The sequence below is a fragment of the Schistocerca gregaria genome, chromosome 1, assembly GCF_023897955.1.
Source record: "Schistocerca gregaria isolate iqSchGreg1 chromosome 1, iqSchGreg1.2, whole genome shotgun sequence".
Classification (NCBI taxonomy): Eukaryota; Metazoa; Arthropoda; class Insecta; order Orthoptera; family Acrididae; genus Schistocerca; species Schistocerca gregaria.
The window spans coordinates 816,628,869-816,652,361 of record NC_064920.1 but is presented as its reverse complement, the minus strand read 5'-3'; the positions used below and the strand labels follow the sequence as shown (position 1 = coordinate 816,652,361).

Sequence of the window (23,493 nt, the reverse complement as noted above, 5' to 3'; positions counted from 1 at the left end):
CTTCGTCGAATGAACGGTTGTATATGATTGTTCAGTACGGAGCTAATGCATCAGCATACTCCGAAAGAAACCTAATTGGTATGCAGTCTGGACAGAAGACTTGCTTTTATTAAGTGATTTAAGTTGCTTCACTACTCCGACAGACATTCACTGTATTACGCGCCCTCAACATAAAAGCCCTCCATCTCGATTACATTCTCCCACACGCGTGTCAAGCGTCACACACTGTCAGTACATCCACCTCTGTCGACGTCTCGGAAGCACCGTCCTGTGCCACGGATGATGATGTCTTCTCTTGTCTTTTATCAGGTGCCATGAGGAGTTTCCTTCATTTTGGCGAAAATGTCGTAATAGCACAGACTCATATCGGGTGAATGCGGTTATATTCCAGTATCTCCCACCCTCATGTACGTGGGACCTCCTGCATGGGTTTCACTGTGTGGAATAGTGCACTGTCATGGAGCATGATAGGATGCAGTGCCAGGTGGTGCTGTCGCTTTCTTCTCAGTGTGGGACGAAGGTGATTTCACAAGAAATGGAAGTAACAGGGTGTAGTGACCGTCTGCCCCTGCAAGACAACGTGATGCAGGATTAACCCACAGTAAGCCACAATAACCATCACTTTGGTGCCAGCTGGTTCACAACGCACGTTCTGTGGGCGAGGATAACCAGAAAGTTTCCGTTCATTGGGCTGACCTTGAATGATGTCCCTGCCACCCCAAAATACTTTCTCCCATCCCGCCGCTGTACGCTATCCCAACGCTACATCCTTACACGCCTCACGCAAATCCTGAAAAGGTTGCTGTGCATTCAGACCACAAGCCTCTTCAGTCCTGATCCAATCACGATTTTCATGTTTCCTAAGTATACTATTAGCGTGCTTGAACTGACTTCTCTCACTTTTCGTACAGGACATACTGCAACTGACTCAAACACAGCCGTCGCCGCTCACTGCACTACTTCAACAGACCTTTTGTAATCAGCTACACACAGTGCGCATGCCATTGGACATACTTCACTCATGTCACGGCTGTATTACCACTACTTTTTATCCAATCCTAGAAAATGCCCGTAACCATGATTGGGCACTCGTCAATGTATTGAAAACGGCACAGAAACTATTCTCTTTTCACATGATAATAATAAGAAAAGCTTTTTACAATATTCAAACGTGTCGTAGTTCCAACTCGAAAACTTAAAATCAATTTCTCTATACACCATACATCTTCACATATATTGCTAGATAGTTGAAATGGTTCAAATGGATCTAGGCACTATGGGACTTAACATCTGAGGTCATCAGTCCCCTAGACTTAGACCTACTTAAACCTAACTAACCTAAGGACATCACACATTTCGAACCTGCAACCGTAGCAGCAGCGCGGTTCACGACTGATTCGCTAGATAGATGAGGCCCATCTGTATCACTCATTTCAGTGTAAGTTGTTGTCTAAATCTGAGCGGTGGAGTTAACAAAATGACATAAATGGGGATGTGCACTTTGAAAATTAGGACCGGAAGCCCTGTGAAATACCCCACAAGCACTGGTTTTTCTTGCAGAGCTTACAGTAGTGGAAGCCAAAATTTCGAGTGGAAATCCACATACTGAGTCTATATGATATCATGATCAGCAAAATATGTAACATTTTCACCTTTGGTTTCAATGCTCATTAAATCTTCAAACAAAGCACCCCCAAACTCGTCGGGAGGGAGATAGTAGGGCAATAGGGCTGCCAATAGCTCAGGGGAAGCATTACCACGCAGCAAATAAAACACTCACGTGAAGTCGATCTGTTGATAAAGTACACCATCGCGCGCCGTCGATGTTTGGTGAGATAATGCTGAACCTGCTCTCACGCAGTTGGGCAAACAGTAAAGCTTTCCGCGCTCAACTGGTACCCACCCGCAAAACCAATCGTTTACAACAGAAGTAGTCAAACTTTTTTGCTCTAGTACCATTACTGACAGTGTAACAGTTGCTGTGCGTATATTTAAATTGAAACGTCCCCTTTGAAGAATTATACAAGACTGTGCTTAAACTGAAACACAATATTTTTTTAGCGCAACGCAATCTGACTTTCAGTAATCCCTACAAGAGAATGGCCCTGACTAACATTAACCTATATGTTTCACAAATCACTTACCTCGCAAAAATCTTCGTTACTCAAGCTACTGCAATACAGCGAGCGCCACTACTGCCAGCTAAATAAAAGATTCAAACTACGGAAGGCACTAACTGCTGATAGGCATAGTTAGCGAATGAAAGATTTTAATAGAGAAAAAACAATGTATTTACCTTTATAGTCATAATATATATATCAGTTCATGACACAAATTCTTACAAATTTCAAAACTCCGCCATCTCTCTCACCACGTCCACCACTGCTGGCGGCTCACCTCCAACTGCGCAACGCTACGCGCTGTTAGCATCCAGCTGCCGCTGCTCAACACTACAATGGCAGACAACAATGCAAACTAAACACAGACTGCACACAGCACAGCCAGTGATTTTCTTACAGAGCGCTACGTGGCGTTGGCGTTACCAATAAGAAAACCTAAACAGCCTACTTACATAGCCCCCATGCTCCCCACAAAAAAATTTTACAAATTGTTTTGGGCAGTGGCCAATAATGATTTGATAAAATTTTTCATAATTACAATAACAAAGAAATGAAATGCACACACTTATCGATACAATGTTGGTCAAAAGCTAAAATTTTCTCACAGTCCATAAAGACAGTCCAGATCATTCATCAAAGTAAAATTGCAGTGTTTTTCTCAAAGTCTGAGCAATAAAAGAAATTGCACTTGGAAGTAGTGGATTTCTATGCAGTCTTGAAGAAGTAGTGTTGTCCTTCCAATGGAAAGACAGTGCTGACTCTTGAAATGCAGACAGGTAATGGACCACAACAGAGCAAACCCACAGCAGAGTCAGTCGAAGTTTTGAAGATTATCGGTAGGTAGGTCATCACAGAGCAGACCCACTGTAGTCCTGGTAGAGATTACTATTGGTGGGCCACCAGAGGTGCAGACCCACTGCAGTTCTTGTAGAAATAATGGTATTGGTGGGTCATCAAAGGTGTAGACCCACTGTAGTCCTTGTAGAGATGGCCAGCAGCCATCTGTTTGACTGTGCAGGCGCACAATCACCATTGAAGAGTCTTGCGGATAATATAGCAAGTCCATAACCACCACTTGTGCGCTCAGAAAAATTGTTTTTGAAATGTCCTTAGAACCAGCAATGCTGTTATCCAGTCCCTTACTGAGTTATTAACACACGTGCAAACACTATCATTTCCTACTTCTCACATATTGTCCATATACTATGACCAACAGAAACGTGTGCAGTGAAATGTAATTTACAAGTTACTTAATTTGATGAACTGGTGTCAATTACAATTTTATAACATAAGAATGCAATAACAAAGGTACAAAATACATCTTTAAAGAACATAACAATACAGATAACATTTGCAGTAGTATAGGCTTTACAAAAGAATCAAAATAGCAAATACATCAGTGTTACAAAAATTACGACATAAGTACGTACATAAAAGATCAGAATAACTTTTGAAACATCAACTTCACACATGAGCATTAAAACAAAACACAATAAATAATGTCTGAACTTATTTACAAAGAAAATAACATAGTATTTGAAAAATTCTACAACATAAATCTTATTAGGTAACACATAAAGACAGGAAAAAGACAAATACACAAGGGTACATAAAGACATAGAGGGATAATACGAAAGGAAAGGACAGGGTTTGTTTTACTGCAGTATTTTGCATAGAGATCTCCCTTAGTTCATCATTATTCCCAAAAAGTCCTATCTAAACCTGCTTTCTGTATTCTGTTCACATCCTCTTTCAAAAATAGTTTTTCTCCACTGTACACTCTACTTTTTTGGCCAAACCATTTCCTTATAGCTCCTCAATGCATTTCTTCCAATTCATCATAGTTATTTTCTTATATAGTCTACCCCCTCTTAAGGTAACTTAAAATCTACTGAGCTCAGATGCTAAACTAAGGGACGAGGCAATGCAGCAGCACAAAACAAATTAACACAAACAGCAATAACCCAAAGAAATGCAGGTAAGCATAGCGAGCAACAATAAATGTAATAATTTATATCTAAACATGACAAAGCTGAAGCAGAAAAAATATTACAGTAAAGACAACAATGCAGAAAAGGGAGATGTCGATTCACATCTTAATGTCTATATAATTAAAGTGGTGCACCACAACTTATTCTGCCATAAAAATTACCAAGTACTTGAAAAGAAAATTATGTATGCAGTTCCTGTGAAGGGAAGTCTTTTTGTGCTCCTTCGTTTTTTTAAGTACATCGTAAAGTTATTATTTACTGCATCTGTAGGCATAAAATAATTATATTAGTACATCTATTAAATTGTATTTTAACCAATGCTGCAGTGCAGATAGAAACTAGATATTAAACAAAATGAGTAAATAAATATATAAAGCAATCCATATGGCATTTCTCTCAACTAGCAAGACAATAGCCGTGTAATGTTTTTCATCGTTTCATTAGGCTTTCTACAAAGGAATGAATGTCAATAGCGAGGATAAGGGCCTCTTTTTTTTTTACCTGTGTCTCTGAAAGGCACACACCAATGGCTTTCTTTTTAGGTGGCTGTCGCGCAGCTGGGTGCCCACGACGCATTACGTGCAGGTGGTCACTTAACTTTCTTACCGAAATATTTACGACTCCAGTTTCCGCTACAGTGGCAATCTCATATAAAAATTTTCACAGGTCAAGAATTTGCGTTACACATCTCACTAGTCATAATATATATAGCAGTTCATGACACCAATTCTTACAAATTTCAAAACTCCGCCATCTCTCTCTCCCCACGTCCACCATTGCTGGCGGCTCACCTCCAACTGCCCAACGCTACGCGCTGCTAGCATCCAGCTGCCGCTGCTCAACACTACAATGGCAGACAACAATGCAAACTAAACACAGACTGCACACAGTACAGCCAGTGATTTTCTTACAGAGCGCTACGTGGCGTTGGCTTTCCCAATAAGAAAACCTAAACAGCCTACTTACAAAATGCATCATGGAATAAGAGTCACGATCACCGATGTTTACTAAATGTTTTGAATGTCATTTTTCTTTTACTCATTCTGTTGTATTACAACAGCCTTAATTTAATTTCATATTCCTTACTACAAATAAGTCCCACATATAAGATGACTGGCTCAGTAATAAGCGCTCACTTATCTATGTTACAATTTTGTCGAAATGTATACCATAGCGGCTGATCTCTACGAGTCGCTCATGCATGTCAGTTGCCAGTACTGGAAAAGCAACAATAAAACATTCCCCTGTCACATCCTCTAATCTCGTAGTGGCCTTACTAATTATCTGTCTGCCCCAAAGGCAAGCAGCGAACTTCACTGAGCTCAAGGCCGAATTTTTGTTTGTTACTGAGCGAGAAAACTCTTAAGAAGCTCTTAACGTTAGCTGGGTTTCTGGATTCGGCTACCTTATATTACTAAGCGACTCTCCTGGAACCTGGTTCCAGTTGTAGGTTGTCTAACGACTTAAAGGGAAAATGAAAAGAATTATTTTCAGTATTTCGCGTGGCTATTGAATGAATTTAAAAATGTAAAATATTGTAATAATCTAATCATTAAGAGGTATAATCTACGTTAAAAATTTAGCGCAATAAGACAAGTACTACCATTGGAAACTGTGAGTCTGTCTTGAGACAGCACAGCTGACGTCGAGCAGCTAACCCAACTTCATTCATTTACTATTTGAGAAAAATAGCAGTTAGCGACTTTCAACGACTATACACATAATTTCAAATCTTCATCAAACTTTTCTTCGTCATTCCCCCCCCCCCCCCCCCAAAAAAAAAAGCAAAGAAATATATCACTTACCACATTTTCGCTGTTCATTGCAGTAAAACATCAGCATCAGACATGACGTTTTAATTTATAATTTCGTTACTATCGACTCTATTTGCAAAACAGTTTGTAGACAGCATCCAGATAGCATACTGAATGTACATACAAAATTTTAACAGAGTACGACACATAGTTCAGGAGATGTGACGTCGTTAACATTGAGAATTATGAAAAACTTAATTTTGGTTGAAATGGAGCTCGAATTATGCAGACTATGATCTTCTAGAGTTTCGTAATGAGTGCCTTATCGACTACCAGCAAACTTTAAGCAAAATTTCTAATCTTTTCTTAAGTTTTTCTCTTCTGTATGCTTAACGTCTAGTTGTTGTTGTTGTTGTTGTTGTGGTCTTCAGTCATATTCGCACGCGCGTATGTGTGAAGTCGACATTTATAAAGGTGTCCGTTGACTACTGTAGGTAATATTTGTCATTTTGGTTGTGACAGTCAGTTTCAACGGACACATGAGTTAACATCAGTGAGGGTACTTGTTGCCCACTTTGCCTATTGGTACCATATTGTACCATATTGGTACCATGTTGTTGTTGTGGTCTTCAGTCCTGAGACTGGTTTCACGCAGCTCTCCATGCTACTCTACCCCGTGCAAGCTGTTTCATCTCCCAGTAACTACTGCAGTCTACATCCTTCTGAATCTGCTTAGTGTATTCATTTCTTGGTCTCCCTCTACGATTTTTACCCTCCACGCTGCCCTCCAATACTGAATTGGTGAACCCTTTATGCTTCAGAACATGCCCTACCAACTGATCCCTTCTTCTAGTCAAGTTGTGCCACAAGCTCCTCTTCTCCCCAATGCTATTCAATACCTCGTCATTAGTTATGTGATCTACCCATCTTATCTTCTGTAGCACCACATTTCGAAAGCTTCTATTCTCTTCTTGTCTAAACTATTTATCGTCCACGTTTCACTTCCATACATGGCTACACTCCATACAAATACTTTCAGGAACGACTTCCTGACAATTAAATCTATACTCGACGTTAAAAAATTTCTCTTCTTCAGAAACGCTTTCCTTGCCATTGTCAGTCTACATTTTATATCCTCTCTACTTCGACCATCATCAGTTATTTTGCTCCCCAAATAGCAAAACTCCTTTACTACTTTAAGTGTCGCATTCCCTAACCTAATTTCCTCAGCATTACCCGAGTTAACTCGACTACGTTCCATTATCCTCGTTTTGCTTTTGTTGATGTTCATCTTATCTCCTCCTTTCAAGACACTGTCCATTCCGTTCAACTGTTCTTCCAACTCCCTTGCTGTCTCTGACAGAATTACAATGTCATCGGCGAACCACAAAGTTTTTATTTCTTCTCCATGGATTCTAATACCTACTTCGAAGTTTTCTTTTGTTTCCTTTATTGCTTGGTCAATATACAGATTGAATAACATCGGGGAGAGGCTACAACCCTGTCTCACTCCCTTCCCAAGCACTGCTTCCCTTTCAAACGTCTAGTATCTAACGTATTAACACATCTGCATAGCAAACAAATGTTTGAAGCTGTTTTATACATGGGAGTTCGATTTTTTAAACAATCGCGTTTTCACTGTTTAATTGGTAAATGCAAAATTTAAAACACGAATGAGAACCGCTGGCCGCACGAATACGTGATTCGGCCGTGTTACGATTCACTTGTGTTTGTTTACACTGATCGGTCAGCTGACAGTGAGAGCAGGATAGACTCAACCGGTATTTCCAGCCACGTGTACGGGTTCCTTGCAGACAAGTGTGATGCATCGCGCAGCGGACCAACGCTCCCTCGTGACTCACCACGAGAGTCGCGGAAAAATTTGAGTGCATGCTGGAAGTGGCCGTTGACTCGGATGAGAGGCGTGGAAGGGGGGTTTCCGCAGGGAAGGCGCGACACCTTATCTAGGAGCGCGCCGCCCGCGGCAGCTGCCAGTCGCTCTCTGACAACCACGCCATGTTGACCGCCAACCCACTGGTGCTGCTGCCGCTGATGCTGGCGGCTTCGTGCTTCGCCCAGGACCAGACGCCGCAGCTGCCGCAGGGGCGAACCACCCTGGGCGATGGCACCTGCTCCCTCCAGGCTGCTACCATCACCTGCGTCTGCCGCCCCGGCCAAGAGGTTAGTCAGGTTCTACCACTGGCTCTTCTCACATCCCACCAAAACGGGAGGACAGTGCTCCCACCAACATATCGCTTTTTTAGCGGTGGTTTTCTTTAGATTTCTCGCTTCCTCTATTCGTTTTTTCAGGTTGATGCAAAAGTTCGTAGCGTTTTTCCGTAAGTTTAATAAACACAACAGATACATACAACTGAGATTTTCGTCATCAATAGTAAGTTCTCCTTCACTATTTACAATAGTCTGTCAACGCTGGGATAACTTTTCGATTGCCAGCCGGAGTGGCCGAGCGGTTCTAGGCGCTACAGTCTGGAACCGCTACGGTCGCAGGTTCGAATCCTGCCTCGGGCATGGATGTGTGTGATGTCCTTAGGTTAGTTAGGTTTAAGTAGTTCTATGGGACTAATGACCTCAAAAGTCCCATAGTGCTCAGAGCCATTCGAACCTTTTCGATTCCGCGACTGCAGAAATCACTTGGTTCTGAGGAGCAGAACCTGTCGAGACATCTTAGTCCAGGAGACCCTTTCCAGCCTCGAGCTTTCAACGGTGGTATTTCTGCAATCATGCTAATTTCTGTGTCCTGTGGCGTGAGGTAGGCGAAGATGTACACGTCCCATCAAAAGTATCCGGACACCCCTATGTAATGCGGAATCTACCACTAGATGGCGGAATCGCCAGTATAAAAGGAGAGAGGGAGTATCTTGTTATCAGGAGTGAAGCAGTAATAGCAGAATGGGTCGATCAGGAGAGCTCAGTGACTTCGAAAGTGTACAAGTCATTGGATGACTCCTGAGTAAGAAACCCATCAGGGAAAATTCAAACCTTCTAAAGCTGCCAAAGTCGACGGTTGGTGATGCGTTTATAAAGTGCAAACGCGAAGGAACAATCACAGCTAAACGAGGATCAGATGGACCTCATGAACTGGCGAACAGCGACCGTCGAGCATTGCAGAGGGCGGTTGTAAAACAAATCGCATGAAATCAGCAGAAAGAACCATTCGTGAGTTCCAAAGTTCTACCAGCATTCCACCTAGAAGAATGACTGTACGTAGGGAGTTAAAAAGAATGGCGTACAGTTGTCGAGCAGCTTGTCATAAGACGCACAGTTCTGTGGTCAACGCTATGCGACGCTTCACGTGGTGTCAAGTGCGACACCACTGGGCAGTGGATGATTGAAAACAAGTGATGTGAAGTGATGAATCACGCTACACCCAGGAGCAATCTGATGGATGGGTTTCAGTTTCACAATATCCTGGAGAACGTTACCTGCCATCACGTGTAGTGCCAACAGTGAAGCAGGGAGGAGGTGGTGTTACAGTTTGGCAGTGTTTTTCATGGTTAAGGAGAGTCCTATTTGTCGGACACTTCGATCTGGCAGCAGTCAAAACGCTGATATTGCGTCTCTTGCTAAACCCGGTTCGTCTGTCGGCGGCCACTACTTTCTTGACGACATCCCGCTCACGTTACACGCCCAACTGTCCCATTTTCGATAGCAACACGCCCGTTTCCTTTCTCCAACGCGACCATTGTCTGTAATTCAATTACTCATTAGTTTTTTTGTTGTATTCAGTAATTTCAGAGGCTTGTATCAAACTGACGGTCTTACAGTATATCTTCTGTACGCCTCCCTAGGTAGTTTCTTGATATTATTTTCAGTGAATCTGATCGAAAGTATCCTATTTCACAGATTCTCAGTACAAAGTGGAATAATCTGGTGTAGTACGTATATCCCTCGCTAATTTTAGTAACTGCGAAGGTATCATTGACTCATTCTAACTTGCTTGAGCTCATGACGATGTCAGACTCTGTCCGCATTTCAGGATTGTCTAAATATCCAATCTCAACATCCTTCTCATTTTCTGTGATGTCATGGAACAATTCATCTCCGTCGTACAGATTTCCGGAGTACTCTTGCCAACAATCTGGCATTTGTTCTGATGTTTACATTGTCTTTCCCTCTTTAACTTGTACTGTATATATGAAGATGGTATGTTCTTTCGGACATGTCCGAAAGAGCAGATACCATCTTCATATATATAGTTAAGGCTCACCGGCCATTTGACCATCTTCTATGCGGATGCAGACACATTGCCCGATCTGTTACGGGAATCGGCAAAGCCGCGAATAATGAGTGTAAAGTGTAGGGGCCTACGAATATAGTGCGCGAAAATAAGTTGGGAATGTGGGTGTCACGGAAGGCGTGCCAGAGATAAGTCCCTGCTGCCGCACTATCCTCTGTGTCCTCGGTGGCTCAGATGAACAGAGCGTCTGCCATCTAAGCAGGAGATCCCGGGTTCGAGTCCCGGTCCGGGCACACATTTTCAACTGTCCCCGTTGATATATATCGACGACTGTATGCAGCTAAGGGTATTCATTTCAGTGTATTGATTTAATTGTAATTTCAACTTGTACCTTAACTAGAACATGTTGTGAACAAAAAAAATTCTAGTGTGGGTGAATTCCTAAGGAACCAAACTGCTAAGGTCATCGGTCCCTAGTCTTAAACACTACTTAAGGTAACTTATGCTATCAACAACATACACACACCCATGCCCGAAGGAGGACTCGAACATCCAGCGGGAGGGACCGCGCAATCCGTGACATGGCTCCTCAAACAGCGCGGCCACTCCACGCGGTTGTTGTGAACAAAATACCTCCCCACGTAACCAACACTCACACTCATATTTTGTTTCCAACTATTTAAAGGTACTGTGGCCATTGGTTATCGGTTCAGGTTGCTTCCGTTCTTAGTAAAAAACTGAAACCGTCATCCATGGCTGAGGTGGCACTCGAGCGGGAGAATTCTGACTTTGGAACGCAAATTAGTGACCCATGTGTTGGATGCAGGTCAGCTGGTGCCTGAAGCTTGACTTTTAATGCACACATATCTTTCCACGTCTCGCATGGTCAGCATCACTTTGCTTTGCTACTTTGACCACGCCGCAGCAGTGTCTGGGAATGACATGAATACCGGAAGCATATACGGCTGCTCCCTGTTTCCTTTCCAAAGGCCGCACCATATACACTATTTGCGACTAAGATTACAGTAGACAGTGAGTTGCAACTTGGCTAGTGTGATCAGTGTTAGTCCATTTCCTTAAAATTAGCGGTGGAGTAAAATTTGATAGTATCTGTTCGTAGCGGGCTTTTACATTGTGTTACAAAGCGAAAGAGGTAACATTCCTTGATATTAAAGAAGGGATCAATGCTACGTCTATAGGTGTGTTTTTTATCAGCGTGTATCTATCAGATTCCACAGTACAGAATTTTTAAGTCGGTGATTTGCTGGAAAATGGATTTTAATCGATTAAATGTATTAACAACATAGATTAAATATGCAGTATGCTAACTATTGATGTGTGTAATTACAGGTACTAAAAAATTAAAAATATAATAGTTCATTACCTGAAGTTTCCTGATGGACTAAAACTGTGTGCCAGATCGAGTCTCGAACTCCGGACGTTCGCCTTTCGCGCAAGTGGTCTACTCAAGTACTACTCATGAAGATGTTTCCAGAATGAGTCTTTGTAGAGCACTTGCGCGCAGAAGGGAAAGATCCCGAGTTGAAATCTCGGTCCTGCACACCGCTTTACTCCGCCAGGAACGTTCATATGAGAGTGCAGTCCGCTGCAGAGTGAAAAATTCATTCCGAGTTCATTACTTGTTTTACCAGTGAATGAGGTAGCTGAACGTAACGAAATCAAAGAACACGTCATTTTCTCTGGGGTTCCACAAGGTACTTACCTTTTTTTTATGCAGTTGGAGTCAACCCAAGTAAACATTGTTCCCAGATTGTTTAAAGTGACGCTCACTGTGAGTGGAACCGCGGTTTTTGTTCTTGTTATAAACCTTATGTCTGTATGAGAGGAATTTTCTACGCCCTACCGATACGGAGGGTTAAAATAAGAGCTATGCCACATTCAGTGCAAGAATATTTATGGACACAGGCAGTGACGAGTCTTACTGGCCCTTGCTTTCACGATTCCAAGATTCCGCTTTGACGACTGTTCGCCGGCCCAACTCAGCTTAAAACTGACTTTTGTGGTCAGACAAGAGGGGACTCAGTTTTTGCCTTTGTGTATGATATCTTCATGTAAGTTTTCTTATCACGCAGATGTCACCGGACAACGATGAACATCCACACTCTTATTGTTTTTACCATGTTCACTCTTCTCATGTACCACAAACATAGTAACGTTTACTCACTGAGAAAGTCTGATTAGAAGTAAGATAGGGCGTGGCGGTCCTAATGTTACCACGTGAAATGAATCCGTAAATAAATAATATGAGAACAAGAAGGCCGCACTGTGATACAACTGTACGTCACAGAAAAAATTGAAGTCTGATATGGATTAAATTTCCCAAAAACCATGCTGTTAAACTATCAGCTATCAAAGAATCATTATAGAAATTTTTTTCGTTTGTTTGTATCTTCAGTCAATAGCCCACCAAAGTTTCCAAATCTCACCTGTAAATTCTAAAAACATCCTGTCCCTGTCTCGCAAACAGGAAAAGGAAGCAGATAACGTCCTAAGGCGAAGGAAGAGCAAGGCTTCACAGAATCTTGCAGCTCACTGCAAAGGCGGAATACTTGGTTATCTCTGTAGGAGCGTCCGATATTGTGGAACAGTTGCACGCCTTATCCGGCGTTCATATACAACTCAGTATGCTGACGCCGTTAGATAAGAAGTGTGCCCCCGCCGCTAATTCCGTGTTGCTTTCTTCAGACTGCATGGCTGCTACAGGGCACAGCATATCTCAACTAATGTACAGGGCCGACGAGGAGACGTGTACCTCACGGAGAAAATTACGTGTGTAAAACCGTGATCTCTCTTCCCATTTTTAAGGAAAAATGTAGTTTTAGTCCATCAGAAACGATCGTTTTAGGAAACGAAGGACGATGAAAAAATCATAATAAGTATGTTAATACATGTCTGCAGCCAACTCAATTGCTTATAATACCTTTTTGTAAACAGGTTGGGCAAATTCTCATCTTTGCAAGGCGCTAGGAGTTGTCGCTGCGTCTGATTCGACGGAATACTCATATTCCTACCAATAGTAACGATATTAATAATAACTAGTATCGCCTGTAGTTGAAATTCGACTAATCATGTTTATAAAGTAACGAAATTACATTTTTATATAATTAATTGGAATTTATTCGTATGCAGATACTTAGTTCTTCGCTGAACACTACATTTCAAAACAACAAAATATTTGTCATTATCAATGTCCACGTCATTCCTATTACTTTGTCAGTGCAAAAATTGTGTCTCTCTAGTTCCTCGTCTCCCAGTTCGATACTCCCAGAAAACCAGCGGTCAACAAACAATCCATATAAGATTGATGACGAACCTCTTCACGGCGAAAAAATCGAAATGTATATGCATAGTCAGCAAGTCGGATAGTGGGTCCAATATTTTTTGGAACAACTTAAACATTTCCGTGTACATGCAAATCTTTGAGGGATTTTACACATATTTGACTCCCCGCCCCCTTCCCGATCATGAACGTACGTATGTTGTCTTTCAACAGGACGGGGCTACCTATCACACTTCACGAGAGCAGTCGGTTTCCGTGCGACACCCTTTACTATTTTGAATAACTCCCTTCCCTGTCGTTAGCAAACGATGTATACAGGATGATTCAAAAGGTTGCACACAAACGGAAGGAGCTGAAAAGAGGAGTCGAAGTACAACGCCTCTGGAACAGAAACTTCTAGTCTTGGAACTAATCCTGAGCCTTTCTCCTGACGTGACATCCACAACGGTTATTCATCATCATTGACAAAATCTTGCCTATTAGAGCCATGTTGCCACGGGATGGTAGGACCGCTACTGTTCAGTGCTGAGGACACATGTAAAATTGATACTTCCATTTGGATGCAACGTTATTTTCTAAAAAAAATTGTCAACATTTTCTATCATGTAAATTTGATATTTCCTTACTTTTAAAAATCTTATCAACAAAAAAGACAATCGTTGCGGCAGCACGACAGAAAATTAATAGGCAGTCATATTCGCACGCGCGTATGTGTGAAGTCGACATTTATAAAGGTGTCCGTTGACTACTATAGGTAATATTTGTCATTTTGGTTGTGACAGTCAGTTTCAACGGACACATAAGCTAACATCAGTGAGGGTACTTGTTGCCCACTTTGCCTATTGGTACCATATTGGTACCATGTTGTTGTTGTGGTCTTCAGTCCTGAGACTGGTTTCATGCAGCTCTCCATGCTACTCTATCCTGTGTAAGTTTCTTCATCTCCCAGTACCTACTGCAACCTACATCCTTCTGAATCTGCTTATTGTATTCATCTCTTAGTCTCCCTCTGCGATTTTTACACTCTACGCTGCCCTCCAATACTAAATTGGTGATCCCTCTATGTCTCAGAACATGTCCTACCAACCGATCCCTTCTTCTAGTCAAGTTGTGCCACAAGCTCCTCTTCTCCCCAATGCTATTCAATACCTCCTCATTAGTTATGTGATCTACCCATCTAATCTACAGCATTCTTCTGTAGCACCACATTTCGAAAGCTTCTATTCTCTTCTTGTCTAAACTATTTATCGTCCACGTTTCACTTCCATACATGGCTACACTCCATACAAATGCTTTCAGAAACGACTTCCTGACATTTAAATCTAACTCGATGTTAACAAATTTCTCTTCTTCAGAAACGCTTTCCTTGCCATTGCCAGTCTACATTTTATATCCTCTCTACTTCAACCATCGTCAGTTATTTTGCTCCCCAAATAGCAAAACTCCTTTACCACTTTAAGTGTCTCATTTCCTAATCTAATTCCCTCAGCATCACCCGACTTAATTCGACTACATTCCATTATCCTCGTTTTGCTTTTGTTGATGTTCATCTTATACTCTCCTTTCAAGACACTGTCCATTCCGTTCAACTGCTCTCCAAAGTCCTTTGCTGTCTCTGACAGAATTACAATGTCATCGGCGAACCTCAAAGTTTTTGTTTCTTCTCCATGGATTCTAATACCTGCTCCGAACTTTTCTTTTGTTTCCTTTATTGCCTGCTCAATATAAAGATTGAATAACATCGGGGAGGGGCTACAGCCCTGTCTCACTCCCTTCCCAACCACTGCTTCCCTTTCATGTCCCTCGCTCTTATAACTGCCATCTGCTTTCTGTACAAGTTGTAAATAGCCTTTCGCTACCTGTATTTTACCCCTGCCACCTTCAGAATTTGAAAGAGAGTATTCCAGTCAACAGTGTCAAAAGCTTTCTCTAAGTCTACAAATGCTAGAAACGTAGGTTTGCCTTTCCTCAATCTTTCTTCTAAGATAGGTCGTAGGGTCAGTATTGCCTCACGTGTTCCAATATTTCTACGGAATCCAAACTGATCTTTCCCAACGACGGCTTCTGTCAGTTTTTCCATTCGCCTGTAAAGAATTCGCGTTAGTATTTTCAGCCGTGATTTATTAAACTGATCGTTCGGTAATTTTCACATCTGTCAACACCTGCTTTCTTTGGGATTGGAATTATTATATTCTTCTTGAAGTCTGAGGATATTTGGCCTGTCTCATACATCTTGCTCACCAGATGGTAGAGTTTTGTCAGGACTGGCTCTCCCACTGCTGTCAGTAGTTCTAATGGAATGTTGTCTACTCTGGGGGCCTTGTTTCGACTCAGGTTTTTCAGTGCTCTGTCAAACTCTTCACGCAGTATCATATCTCCCGTTTCATCTTCATCTACATTCTCTTCCATTTCCATAATCATGTCCTCAAGTACATCGCCCTTGTATAGACCCTCTATATACTCCTTCCAAGTTTCTGCTTTCCCTTCTTTGCTTAGAACTGGGTTTCCATCAAAGCTCTTGATATTCATACAAGTGGTTCTCCTTTCTCCAAAGGTCTCTTTAATTTTCCAGTAGGCAGTATCTATCTTATCCCTAATGAGATAAGCCTCTGCATCCTTACATTTGTCCTCTAGCCATCCCTGCTTAGCCATTTTGCACTTCTTGTCAATCTCATTTTTGAGACGTTTGTATTCCTTTTTGCCTGATTCACTTACTGCATTTTTGTATTTCCTCCTTTCATCAATTAAATTCAGTATCTATTCTGTTACCCAAGGATTTCTACTAGCCCTCGTCTTTTTACCTACTTGATCCTCTGTTGCTTTCAGTATTTCATTCCTAAAAGCTACCCATTCTTCTTCTACTGTATTTCTTTCCCCCATTCCTGTCAATTGTTCCCTTATGCTCTCCCTGAAACTCTGTACAACCTCTGGTTCTTTCAGTTTATCCAGGTCCCATCTCCTTAAATTCCCACCTTTTTGCAGTTTCTTCACTTTTAATCTACATTGGTACCATACAGTATGGATAATTACGGTTAATAGCGAGGTACGTCTACAAGCATATGAGCACCTGAAATACGAACATACATACTGTTCGTACACATTATTGTAACACATGTATTTTGTAATTTTTAGGTGTGTGGTTTGAGTTGGCGTGTCAGCCGAAACCGGTAACCATTACAGTTGAATTTTATATCAATACTGCTAAGACGGACAAAAAGAAAACTATCCAATTTCCTCAACGGTAAAATCCGCTACAGTTTCATTCCACGTACCAGGGATACACCATTTTGTCATATTTTAACCTTTTTTAGCCTCAGATGTGTATATTTATGGACTCACATTTTAATGTAGACCTGAAGATGGGATAAATATCCTGAAACCGGGTTTGCAACTGTAGCGGATTTGATCACTAATGGTGATCCTGAGCCGACGAAAGTTTTGAAATGTCAGCTACAAAAACGACAATAAATCCAAAATGTCGTGAGTTCATCAAAGATAACTTACTGTTTCCGTGAACGTAAAATGGCTTATGAGGACATATCATATTAAAAGACAGGTGTACGTGACACCAGCTACCGACAAAGAGACACTTCTCACCTCGATACTTGCAACTTCTGATGAGGTTGTGCGCTACCTGGCCTACTTGTCAGACTGCACCAGAACATTCTACGAAGATGTTGCGCAACTATTGACTGTCGTGGTCGCCATTTTGAGCGCCTTCTGTAATATGCAACGCTGCAGAGTAAATAATACGCTACCTTTGCTGAACTTAATCGGCACTAATTATCCTCGTTCCTCCTGGCATACCAAAGCGCTCACTGGCTAAGGTACACATTAATACAGTTGTTCCTTCGTACGGTTTGGCTCTCTCGGAGAATACAAGAGAGGAAAAACAGCCAGTGTCAAATGCATTCTACGAATTTCAGGCGCTGGACCTGACGGCTCCCTTCATGGAAGGCAGCGGTGCGGCCGAAGTTCTGCAGGTGAGCAGCTGCCCGTCGGTGACGTTCGCCTTCCCGCCGCTGCAGAATCTGCACACGCTGCGCGTCGCGCACACCGCCAGGGCCATGTTCCAGGAAAAGGCGTCGCCACTGCTGCGCCACCTTGCGCTCGTGAACATCTCGGAGGTGGAGCTCCAGGGCCCCACCTTCCAGGGCGCCGCTCTGGAGACGGTGCTCCTCGACGGTGTTCGTATCAGCGTTGTTCGCAGTGGGGCTTTCGCCGGCCTCAGCAAAATCCAGAACGTCACATTCAGAGACGTACGCTTCAACGCAGTACTACAGGGTGCTGTCGAACTCCAGATGGTTGGCAACTCGGAGCTCACTATCCTGAGAAGTGAAGTAAGTAACCAAGTAGAAATCGAGATAAATCTTTTTTATTACTGTGAGTATATTATGAGACAACAGTCAAAAACACTTGCAATTTGGGCGTTGTTTAAGCGATACATGCCCTTTGGAGTACTGTCTCCTAACATGTGTTAAAATACCAGTGTCGTCTTTCTTTTCCCTCTTCTACTCGTAGTTATTTCTTACTCATTATGTATACATTGTTAAGTAAAGACACCTTCATTCCTTCTGTTTCACTCGATTCCATGCTATTAGGCATCCCTGAGTTCCAGCAATATTTTTATATCATCAAGCCATTTATTCTACGGCCTCTTGGCACTTATTTTGCAGACCGTAGATCTATGGACCAAGTTATGTCAACATCTGTTTGAATCTTGTGTCGCTGTGAAGTCCGGACGAAGTAGTTTTAGTCTAGTAGCTCTTTCGAAACTATGAGTTGCCCATAGTTGCCTTCTGCTCGCGTCCTTCCTAAATCTGCAAATATCTCCCGATCGTTCTTTCTACACGCCATGAACCTTTTCCAGACTCAAAGATTCTCTTCCATAATCCATTAGTGGTAGGCCACAAGTCTTTTGGAGTACTGTCTCCTAACGTGTGTTAAAATACCAGTATCGTCTTTCTTTTCCCTCTTCTACTCGTAATCATTTCTTACTCATTATGTATACATTGTTAAGTAAAGACAAGTCTTTTGTTCACAGGTTTACTGACATATTGTTATTCTCCAGAATGACATGAAGTTTCCCTATTGCTACACAGCTCTATTACTCGAAGACCAATACTCATTGTGCAGTTACGCTCTGTGGTTGGCTTGTCACAATTGAATTTTGAGCAAAAGGCAATTGTATACCGTTAAACATTCACCAGATTCCATTTTCATAAATAACTGGTTACATATCGTTAGTTGCGATACTCATTCATTTTGACAGATATTCGTTTCCGAGCCAGCTTTATTTCTTAACTCCGGCCTTCACTTGTGTGCACGTTGTTGTCCAGAAGCGCAGGAATTTAAGGCATTGACCATCGATTTTAGTCACTTAAGTACACTCCCATTTTAGCAACGTAATATCTTAAATTTACACTCAAAGCACCAGGACGTTCATTCTTCAAACCAAATAGGGGAGACCGGGTATGGTAGTCACACGAGCTGATTGTTCCATACTCAATAACTCGGCCACCAGACGACTCACTGTACTGCAATCACTTTTATAAGTGTGGTAGTTTCAGTCGAGTGAGTGAGGAGAAGTCCAAATATGTCTGTTAGTAGTGCCAGTAAGTAAATTTTAAAGCATTATTATCATTTGACTAAACTGCAGAACTTTTTGCTGTACTGGTGCTAGGATTCTACATACACGTGGCGTATAATTGAATATACACTGAAGAGCCATAGAAACTGGTACACCTGCCTAACATCGTGCAGGGCCCCCGTGAGCACGCAGACGTGCCGCAACAAGACGTGTCATGGACTCGACTAATGTCTGAAGTAGTGCTGGAGCGAACTGACACCATGAATCCTGCAGAGCTGTCCATAAATCCTTAAGAGCACGAGGTGGTGGAAACCTCTTCTGAACAGCACATTGCAAGGTATCCCAGATACGCTCAGAGCCTCCACCAGCTTGAACAGTCCCCTGCTGACTTGGAGGGTCCATGCATTCATTAGGTTGTCTCCACATCCGTACACGTTCATCCGCTCGATACAATCTGAAAGGAGACTCGTCCGACCAGGCAACATGTTTCCAGTCATCAACAATCCAATATCGGTGTTTACAGGCCCAGACGAGGCGTATAGCTTAGTTTCATGCAGTCATCAAGGGTACAAGGGTACATTTCGTTGAATGGTTCGCAGCTGACACTTGTTGATGGACCAGCACTGAAATCTGCAGCAATTTTCGGAAGGCATGCACTTCGGTCACGTTGAACGATTCTCTCCAGTCGTCGTTGGTCCCGTTCTTGCAGGACCTTTTTCCGGCCGCACCGATGTCGGAGATTTGATGTTTTACCGGATTCCTGTTATTGACGGTACCCTCGTGAAATGGTCGTACGGGAAAATCCTCACTTCATCGCCATCTCGGAGATGCTGCGTCCCATAGTTCGTGCGCCGACTATAACACCACGTTCAAACTCACTTAAATCTTGCTGGCCTGTGATTGTAGCAGCAGTAACCGATCTGACAACACCGAGAGACACTTGTTGCCTTGTATAGTTGTTGCCGACCGCAGCGCCGTATTCTGCCTGTTTACGTATCTCTGTATTTGAATACGCATGCTTATACCATTTTCTTTGGCGCTTCAGTGAATTTTGTGCGGTCTTCCTAAATCGTTGTGAAACATCGTTATGGATATTAGCTTAAGTTTCCAAAATGGCGTTTCTGGTTTGCTTGTCACACAACCAATGGGGATAGCTGTCTTCTCTTTAATTTTCCTGTAGGCATTATCAATCTTACCCCTAGTGTCAGTATTTATAAATATGTACTACTTTTGAAATTAGTTTGTGGCTGGAAACTTAACTACTATCCTCTAGCGGCTGTATTGTGCATAAATTTCCCTGTACGTCACTTATACTTGTTCTACAGTTGCTGAGCGTTATGACATCCGGCATCGTCGTGAAAGGCGTGACGAACTTCACAATGCACGAGTCTAGACTGACGACAAAGGGAGACGACGGTCTGCAGTTGGACGCCGCTGGCGCCGTATCCGTCTCGGACAGCCAGCTGCAGTCGGGGGGCGCAATCAGGCTCGCCGTGCCGTCCGGCGCCACCTTCAGGTTCGTCAACAACGTGTGGAAGAACTCGTCCTTGCTGGAAGTGGGTCAGCAGCTCCTGCAGTCCGGCGCCGCTTTCGACGTGACGAACAACACGTTCCAGTGCGCCTGCGACCCCGCGCTCGACGCCGTGCTCCGCCTGCCCGCGGCCGCCGCGCTGCTCGACAACAACTGGTGCGACGAGAGCCTCTGCGGCCAGCCGGTGCCGATGCGCGTACTCGCCAGCTGCCGCAGCCCGAGCGAGAAGCAGGCCGCCTGCGACGCAGCGCTCCCAGCCGCCGCCGCCACTCCCGGTACAGCCTCCGCACCGCCCTCCACCACTCACCGTACAGTGTCGACCACGCCCGCCGTCACCGTGTCGCCGAGGGCGGCCAAGCCGCTCAGCCCCGGAGCCAACAACAAGGCCACTGCCATCGCCGTCTCCGTGACCGCGGCACTCCTCCTGACCGTGCCTGCTGCCGCGGCCCTTACTCTGTAGCCAGTGGACTAGCTCACAGGTTGCCGCGACGGACAACCGACGTCAACTCGTAGTGATGAAGGCGCCTGCCACCCTACATTGTGGCCAACGTCGCTCTAGCTTGCCGCTGCAGCTCATCTGTCACAGGTGGCGAGCGGTGGTACTGTGAAGCCTGTCGACTGTGTCCACCTGGAGACATTCTGCACTGAAGAGTATCTCACACTCCGATATCAGCCCACTGGAAAATCAAGTCTCTACTGTCAAACTGGCTAGTACCCCACGTACGTAAGTCACTCGTAGCCTCACTACAGAACTGATTAAGTAGCCCGCCAGTTGCCGCAACATAGATAGCCTGGTAGCAAATTTGAGAACAGTACCTGTGCGAAAAGACGATGTAAACGAGATGTTCATCTGTTTTCCCAGGTAATGCACCAGTCGACGGTCGCCCGCGCGAATTACCGCAATTACTTAAGAGAACGCCAACAGTACAGTGGTGTGCGTGTAATAATGCGAGTGGTCTACATCTACATCTACACTCCGCAAGCCAACCAACGGTGTGTGGCGGAGGGCACTTTACGTGCCACTGTCATTACCTCCCTTTCCTGTTCCAGTCGCGTGCGGTTCGTGGTAAGAACGACTGTCGGAAAGCCTCCGTCCGCGCTCGAATCTCTCTAATTTTACATCCGTGATCTCCTCGAGAGGTATAAGTAGGGGGAAGCAATATATTCGGAGTCTCAGAAGCAGAAACAATGGCCCAATGAGCGCTTACCCCAATACTGTAAAGTACTGGGCGAAGCAACTGTTCGGTTGGGACAAAGACACAGAGCACATTGGTAGTGCTGTAAAGTATTCTCTCTCTCTCTCTCTCTCTCTCTCTCTCTCTCTCTCTCTCTTTCTCTTTCTCTCTGGACAGAACGCTTCATCCACATGCCTTCTTACTTGCACACCACTGAACGCGAAGTCCTTCTGTGTATGAACACAGAAACACGGCACAATATTCTGTTAAGACCTTCCTAGGCTCGAGAAAGTTTTCTGGACCCTACTACCAAGACAATCTTACCAAGTAACGTGCTTTCCGGTTGTAAAGCGGAGATGTTGATTCCATTTTATCCACAATATTTCGACGACCGGCCCAAAGCCTTCTCCTTCAGCTGCCGCAAGCTGTCTTATGCGTAATCGCCGTACGGGTTTCAGCCAGACCAGAGTCCACGCGAAGAGTACACGTAACAAAGCTCTCAGCACCCGAAGGAGACGACTGGGTCAGTCACTGAATTATTTTGCATGAAACGGAATAAATAGTCAGCTGTTCATCCAAAAGCATATCATTAATCAATCACGACAGGAACACCTAAAAGAACACACAGTCTTCCCTTCCCATTTATATACATTCTGAACCCTCAGCTCTGGTCCCGCGAATCTTTGGATTAAAGTACATTCACAAGCCTGCAACCGTAACCCAATTTGATAAACAAAACATTTGTTCATCAGTTGTCCACAGGAACTATGTCAATAAAAAGCGTACTTTCACCACACAGATTCGTATGATATGTGGCTGGTGCTTATGTCTCACTAAAGGGCACGATTATCGCATTAGCAGTATCGTAATGCCAGGGTGGAATCAACAACTGCACATCGCTTCACAATTTGTCAGTCGTGGCAGTAAATTCAAAGGTGCGATTGCACTCATGCAACAGTCGAGAGCGCAGTGCAGTTTTCTGACACTGACACGTCAGTGGTTTTGTAAGAAATTTCACGTTAATGTTGCAGACTCCCATTGACGCCGCTAGAGATTTCGCAGAGCTGTAGTGCCATGCTAGTGTGATAGGGAATGTGAGCAGCCTGCCAATATGCTGACTTTAACGAGTGACAAGTATAGGACGTGTAATTAATTGTGATGTGCCACAATTCAACTTATCTAACGACGTTGTAAATAGTTCCGCTTGTAAAGACTGACTGAACACTGTGAATTTTCTTACTGACACTGAAAATCAAGATTCCTAGTGAAGTTTCTTCAATAAAATTATGCGTTACGTCTGTTGTACTTCACTGTTTTTTATAAATATTCATAAGTATTAATTATTTATATATGTATGTGTCTGTACGTAAAAATAAATTATCAAATAAAATCTTCATCTTTCGTTGTTATTACGAGTCATTTCCTGGTAAAAATGTGTTCAAACAATACGTATGGCTTGGAAAGGAGGGTATGCAACGAGGAAAGGTAAGCTATGGTTATACATTAGAGTGAATATCTCCACACAAACAAGTTTTTTATATATTTAGCAAAGAATATTCACCAGAATGAGATTTTCACTCTGCAGCGGAATGTGCGCTGATATGAAACTTTCTGGCAGATTAAAACTGTGTGCCGGACCGAGACCCGAACTCGGGACCTATGCCTTTCGCAGGCAAGTGCTGAACCATCTTTTTTTATCTCATTTTGTTCTACATTGTTCGTTGAATTCGTTCGTGGCGGACGTCCGACGACACCCGTTCAAGTTGTTCGTTGATCCGGTGACTCAGTTTTTTTTATTACAGAGGGCAGCTAAGCCCTCTGACCGAGCACGCT

The 23,493-nt window shown here is 43.3% G+C and overlaps 1 protein-coding gene across 1 annotated transcript; it reads left to right on the top strand.

The window, feature by feature from the left end:
• Window positions 1-7,808: 7,808 nt before the first annotated feature.
• On the top strand, window positions 7,809-23,056 carry LOC126270940 (uncharacterized). The gene is made up of 3 exons (XM_049974111.1): window positions 7,809-8,046; window positions 17,291-17,704; window positions 20,280-23,056. Exons 1-3 carry the CDS (start codon window positions 7,882-7,884, stop codon window positions 20,943-20,945), a joined length of 1,245 nt encoding a protein of 414 aa, XP_049830068.1. The 5' UTR covers window positions 7,809-7,881; the 3' UTR covers window positions 20,946-23,056.
• The last annotated feature ends 437 nt before the right edge of the window (window positions 23,057-23,493 follow it).